General features: G+C 41.6%; 1 protein-coding gene across 1 annotated transcript in view; it reads left to right on the forward strand.

Moving 5' to 3' along the window:
* The window catches only part of LOC131573115 (transcription initiation factor TFIID subunit 3), a 111862-nt gene extending 105395 nt beyond the window's left edge, over positions 1 to 6467 (forward strand). Inside the window, exons 5-7 of the mRNA XM_058826717.1 lie at positions 698 to 953; positions 4850 to 4956; positions 5733 to 6467. Of these exons, the coding sequence (XP_058682700.1) occupies positions 698 to 953; positions 4850 to 4956; positions 5733 to 5847 (478 nt within the window). The 3' untranslated portion in view covers positions 5848 to 6467. The remainder of the gene's footprint in view (positions 1 to 697; positions 954 to 4849; positions 4957 to 5732) is intronic.
* Positions 6468 to 7028: the final 561 nt, after the last annotated feature.

Consider the following 7028-nt stretch of genomic DNA (forward strand, 5'->3'; position numbering starts at 1 on the left):
ATAGTAAGGGCTTTTTCTGGCTTGTCTGTGAAATTGCATGCACATCAATAGCACTGTGTATCAACAGTCATTAATAAATGTTAGGTCTTCTATGTATCCCCCTTCTTGGGCAAGATTATTCTATACAGTGTATTTACTAGAGCTACATCCTGTCTACTTCAGCTACTCCAGTAAGTAGCAATATTTTAACTGCTGAGTGTATAGTGTGCGTCATTTATTTGTCCTGACTAGATCCACTGCTGATTTCATAAACATTTGGGGAAAGAAATACCAAACTAGCAAATATTTGCAGAACCCCCTAATGTAGGATCTTAACAGGATGATATTGTCTCTCAGTTTGAAGATTAAAATCAGTGCTGTTCACAGCTGATTAACTTTCCTTTCTAATATTTCCCACAAATTGAGCTAATGCAATAAAACTTAACGAAACAAGGTTTAGCGAAGCCACAGAGAATATTTATACGACAGTGAGGTACAGACTGGCTCAGCCTGTCCTGGCATTCACTTTGTAATGGCTCTGTGCTTTATCCTGTGAATGGATGGGTGCAGCAATGGCAGCAGTGGGGTTGAAACAGCCTCTTGGGTGACTCCAGGGTGATGTGAATTAGCTGCTCTGTATTTTCTCTCTCTGTAATCAGTGATCGGTCTTTGCTTTCTCTCCCATCAGCTCTAACAATTGTCAATGTTGGTCCTACAGAGTCATCAGCAAAGTGGTGTCAGCTCCAGAGGGCAAACCTTCCACTCCCGCGGTGCGGCCTAAAACACCTCCGCCTGTGCCATCACCGGTGCCAGCTCCCGTTCACGTCACCCCTCCTCCGGCTCCAGCTCCTCCTCCTCCACAGGCCACCATCTCACCAGTCCTGATCCCACCACCCTCTCCAGCTGTGTCAGCAGCTGGAGGCTCCAAAGCTCCCGTTCGGAGCGTGGTGACCGAGACCGTCAGTACTTACGTGGTAGGTAACACATGCCGTGCTCTGTCCCAGCACCAGGGGCATTCCTCTCTGGAATTGGTGAGCTCCTGGGTAGCTCATCCTCTCAGACTGATGGTTCCTGGATTCCTGATGTTGCTATCTGTGAAACTGCTTTTTATCCACCCCTTGTTTCCACACATGTGTTTTGAGGGGTTAATAACTTAATTGAAACACTACAGCTTGGACTGAATTTTTCATTCGTTCCCATTCCAAATTTCAGTTCCTTCTAACAAGTCCATCTATATCCCATATGATATTTTCTGCTAACAGCTAGACAACTTATTTTTGGAGGTGGAGGTTTTTTATAGGTGCTTTCAAAAGTGCTGAATTGAAACCTCAAATGTCAGACTCGCCATAGATTTTGCTGTCTGTCAGGTAAAGTACAAAACCCTCATACAACATCAAGAACTTGACTTAGCCCTCATTTGAAATGTGTAGGGTGCACTAATCTCTTTCCTGGTTTCCTCGACATAGAGAAATTGCAGATGTTTGTGCATCTCAGAAGTCTGTAGATTGTTCATTAGTCTACACTTGATTTGTGTGTTTGACACTTGCTCTGAACTTGGCCTCTGTCTGGCAGCATTCTTCATTCTTTTGGAAAAGTCTCTTGTGTAACATGGTGTAGGAACTGCATTCCCTAAAAGAACGTGGATATATGTCTGAGTAGGACAAGGCTTGCTGTGCTGCTGAAAATTTCTGCTTTAGATGCTGTGTGAAATGAAGTCCTGAGCATTCCTGATCCTTGAAAAGCAGCACAAGGGTAGTAGTGTTGTTATCTTCCCTGTCCTGGCTAAATTCCAGCTTGATTGGTGACACCTTGTTTAGCTGCAGTTTAAAAATCTCACCATTTAAAACACCTAAAGCTTACTTTTATTACAGAGTTTGCCGTGCTTGAATTGCAACATATGCATGATTTTTTTTTTTTTTTTAAGTTTTATGATTCCTGTTTTAGTATTAATTTCTAATATAAATTTACCCTGCATTTCTAATAGAAAGGTGCTTCCCTGCTGGACTGAAACTGCTGTATCATGTTACTGGTCTCTATTTAAGCAGCTGCTACATTTCACTCCTGAGTTAGTTACAGCACTGGACAATGTCACACAGGCTCTGCATATCCTTAGGGTGCAGGACAGCCTCACAGTGACAGTAAACCCACTGTCATTCTTACTATTGTCATTGTTATTATTACAGTAGCTCCCTTTAAGAGAGAAGCACTTCCTAAATGCTCCACTACATCCCATTTTCTTCTGTAATTATGAAAAGAAATAATTTAGAGATTACGTTAGTTTTAGAAAGATAAACCTAGTACTTTACCTAGAATACTTCCAGTAGTAACACTCTTAGCACCTTAATGAAGAATTCAGAGGATATGGAGGCTCCAGGTTATTTTTTCTTTTCACAAAACCATAGATCATCACAGAATGGTTTGGATTGGAAGGAGCCTTAAAGACCATCTCGATCCAACCCCCCTACCACAGGCAGGGACACCTTCCACTGGATCAGGTTATTCAGAGTCCCATCCAACCTGGTCCTGAACAGTTCCAGGGACAGGAGTCCACCACCTCTCTGGACAACCTGTACAGTGCCTCACCACCCTTATTGTAAATATTTTTTTCGTAATATACAATCTAAACCTACTTCTCTTCAACTTAAGACCATTCCCTTTTGTCCTATCACTCCAGGCCCTTGTGAGAAGTGATGTTTTACAACATTATAGTTGAAACCAGGGCTTTGCTGCATTAGGACCCAACTATGTGCACATGCAGAGACACCTGATGTGACAGGTTTATAAGTCAAAATACTCAGAGAGAGGTTGGGGAAGAAGAGAATGATTAATAACTATTAGCCTCTCGTATGAAGGAAGTCTAGGAGACAGAATGATTTTTCTCAGATCACATGGGAAAGCTGTTCTAGAGATAAGAGTGGAGCCAGTGTGACAGAGGTGCACAACTCCCTTCTGCAGGGGAGGAGAGGAGAGTGATTTTATAGTTCAAAAAAGAAAGGATACACATCTCCCTGTTGGATAGCATCTCAGTCCATGTGCTCTGCTCATTAGTTCTCAGTGGTTTGTACTAGCACAGCAGTCAGCAATCCCACTCTGTCCCTCCTTGCATGACCCTTGGCTCATTAAGGAATGAGAAGTTATGCAATATTTTTAATATCCTTATTCAGCAGCCCAAGTTCTTGTTTAACAAACAGGCAGAGGTTTCTGTAATTATAGACCACCCTGCCCCCTCCAGCCCCTGAGAGCCTGAGGCAGGCATTCTGCAGGGGGGGTAAAATATACCTGAAAAACTAAGTTTGGAAAAGTTAGGGTGTCTGTTTTCTGATAGGGCAACATCTGTCAGTGCTGCCTACACCTGGCAAGGCCCAAAACAGACAGCACCAGAAATGGGGTGCCTGTGCTGGGGGATGATGGGGGTGCAGCCAGGTGTCCAGGCAGGTTTTGTAGCCCTCAGCCTAACATCCCACAGCATCCCTTCTCTGCAGCACCATGGCACAGCATCCCCTCACTCTCCAGCAGGGTTATCCCACCTAAATGCCTCTGGACCTCTTCACTCTGAGCCCAGACACTTCACCTGGGGAGCAGATGCTTCTCCAGCAACTTAAAATTACTTTGCAGATGTGAGATTAGATGGTAGATACAAATGATTATTGCAATCTATCAGCTTGGTAATTGAGTTAATTTTATGACGGTGCCTACTCCGTATCTCTGTTGGGAAGGGGATTGTTCCCTGGTTAGTATTCCTGGGACTTGTATTTTTGAGTTTTAAACCACAAAAGCATTCAGGGCTTTAAGAGGAATCAGGAAAGAGTGATGTGTTGGTTGCAGCTCTGGTACATTCCTATTGATTTTTCAGGAAGTGGTGTAAGATGTACAGACCACCATGCAGTGGCTTTTTTTTTTTACTAAGAACATTTTGGGCTTTTTATCTGCTACTTTTTAATATCATTTTTGTAAGCTGTACAGATAGCAAAAAGTTATTGCCTGAGATACGTGTAAATGCACAAAAGCTGAGAACAAAACAGTTTCTGTTTTTGAGATTCAGCGATAATGTGCAAATCTTCATAAAGGAGTGATGGAGTCAGGGTAATGCCCCAGACATTTTGTATTGTTAATTGCACTCCTTTAGGTAGATTCTGTGACATTTTGCGTGTATGTTTTTAGCAAAGAGCTGTTCGAGAACCACTGGAAATCTAAAAATACAAACAATGGGTCAAGCAGGATATAAACATTAAAAAAATGCATATGATGAACCCAGTGAGCAGCTGCCCAGTACTGTAAATGATCTGCCTTTCTTGTTTCATTTACCCTTTAGTAAATTGTACTGCGACATAAATGTCATAAGGGGAATGGAAAGTTACTCAGTAACAACTTTTTTATATCCTGATCTTATCAGCTCCTTGGAGTTGAAGACTTTGGCTAATAAGTAATGCAGCAATATATACACACAGCGCTGTATATTTTACATGCACATAAGAACTGTTATCTTACGCAGGAGGCTGCCGTGGCTCCTGCTTGCCATTAGCAGGGTCGAATTTTAAAAGTATAGACAGAGAGGGAATTGTGTCCTTAAGCCCTGGCTCTGTGTGTGAATGCCCATGCTTAGGTCGGGTGGTGTAACTGGCTTTACTGGTTTATGGGACAATGCAGGAAAATACATGATTTTGTCATCATGAGCAGTGTAGGAAAATCAATTAAGACGTAACACTGAGCTCTCATGATCAGAGAATTCACACATAACAACAGGGGCTGCTGAATGGCTTAGCCAGATAAGCAAGAAACCTTTTTTTTTTTGTTTTTTTTTTTTTTTAATGTCAATTTTCCTGCCTGCTTAGCCCTGAAAACCAGCTAACTTTGCTTTTCTTTGCACCAGATCCGAGACGAGTGGGGTAACCAGATCTGGATCTGTCCTGGCTGTAACAAGCCAGATGATGGCAGTCCAATGATAGGTTGTGATGACTGTGATGATTGGTATCACTGGTAAGTTCCTCTCATCCATCCTGCTCTGCCAGTGCCTGGCAGATTGGGGCTATATTATTAAAAAACCTTTTTTTTTCCTAATAGTTCGTGACGTTGGGAATAGTTAAATAGCTTTACTGTGTCCAATTTAATAATCTGGAAGATATTTTTATCTCTGTTGCTCTGAAATTTGAAAAGGAAGATTTTAAGCTGTGAAGGAGAGTTACTTTTTAATTAATGGGCATTGGTGATAACGGTTGTTTTTGAAACTGCTGGGAAATATTGCTGATTCTGGTAATTTTGTGAGAACTACAGGATTATGAGTACAGTGTATACAGATAGACAGTTCAAATTATGAAGCATTGTATGAACAGTAATATAAATGTCAGCTCTTATAAAAAGGTTAGGGGAAATTAATCACTTTTTAGGAAATTTTTTTTAAAAGCTACATAAAATAAGGGGTTTTGCAGCTGTATTAAAGAAGCATTTGAAATTATTTTAAGTCTAGTCTGTTACACCTGAAAGTGCACTCATATTTTCTACTAAAATAACATTTTTTATCTGAGTATCCTTTTGATATTTCTCTTTTGTTTCAAAGCAAGGCTTTGAATAGGCTTTGATTATTGTTTTTTAAGTTTTTTAGGTTTCGATCATTATATTCATTAAGATAATGATAATTGCAATATTAATTCAAGGGCCAGATCTAGTCTCCCACTGGAAAGTTGCATTTTTTAGGGTAAGAAACAAAAACAATGTTAATCCACTGAGATGATGTGATATTTTCCTGTCCTTCACAGGCCTTGTGTTGGGCTTACGGCTGCACCCCCAGAAGAGATGCAGTGGTTCTGCTCCAAGTGTGCCAACAAAAGGAAGGATAAAAAACACAAGAAGAGGAAGCACAGGGCGCACTGAAGGCTTGGCAGGGGACTGAAGTCGTGCGGTCACCGCGGCACCTCCCGCCCCGACTCGGCTGCAGGAGGGATCCACCCTGCCCGCGTCCCCCCGCGGCTGCCAGGGTTGTGTCTCTGCAGTGAATCAGGGGCGAGGAGATGCCCTTGGTCAGGAGCTGTTGGGTTTCACAGACCGTCCGAGCCCGGGGCATTGGATTTTGGTACATTCTGATGCCATTTCTTTCCTCTGCCAAGGGGAATTTGCACAGAGCGCTGTGAAGACTTCGGTGGTTCCTGGGACCGCTCCCGCTCCTGTGGCTCGGCAGCAACACGGATGAATGTTGTAAATACAGATATCTGTCCTCTTCTTTCTCGATTTCTTATTAATCCCTCTTGAACCTTTGCAGTAAGGTGCTGAGAGGAGGAGAAAATGTAAATTGCAGTAAGTTGTAAACTGAGACAACCTTCTGGAATGATTTCTGTAGTCTGGATACAGTTCAGCCTTGACTCTTGCTGAGCCAGATAATCATAATGTGGAAATAAAAAGTGGCTGGTAAATATTTTTGTGATGAGAATATATGAAGCTTTTTTCCTTGATTTTTAGTACTAACATAAAATAAACATGTTCAAGCTTTTGTGATATATCTTCTATTTTTAAAAAGAAAGTTTCTATTGTGTCAATTTTTTTCTTCTGTGTGAATTTCTTTTGGTGGACCTGTAATATATTTTATACTTTGATTTTTGGTTTGTTTTTTTTTTTTAAGTCTTTGTCAACGTTCCTTTTCATTGCTTGTACATTTCATCAGTGTGTAAAAACACTTCCCATTAAAAGATTTTCACACGTGTAAATACCTGATATTTATAAAGTAATTTTTTTTAATTATTTTTTAGGGCTTGAGGATTTTTGTTGTCGTTTGCCCAAGAGTACAAACCTAGCAGCTACTAAAAGCCCGTGTGACAAACGCCTGTCCTCATGGCTGTGAGGGATTGGTGAGCTCTGCCCCAGCTGTGCGTGCACGAGGAGGTGGCCAGCACCGTAATTAGGCCTCGATTCAGATACTTAAACATGTGGTAACTTCTTAAGAAGTGAGTAATCCTATTGCCTTCAAGGAGCCTGTTCCCACACTTGGTTATACATGTGCTTAAATGCCTTCTGAATTGGGAGCTTAGGCCAGGGGGCTCTGCACTTCTGGTGGCAGCTAC

The sequence above is a fragment of the Poecile atricapillus genome, chromosome Z, assembly GCF_030490865.1.
Source record: "Poecile atricapillus isolate bPoeAtr1 chromosome Z, bPoeAtr1.hap1, whole genome shotgun sequence".
NCBI lineage: Eukaryota > Metazoa > Chordata > Aves > Passeriformes > Paridae > Poecile > Poecile atricapillus.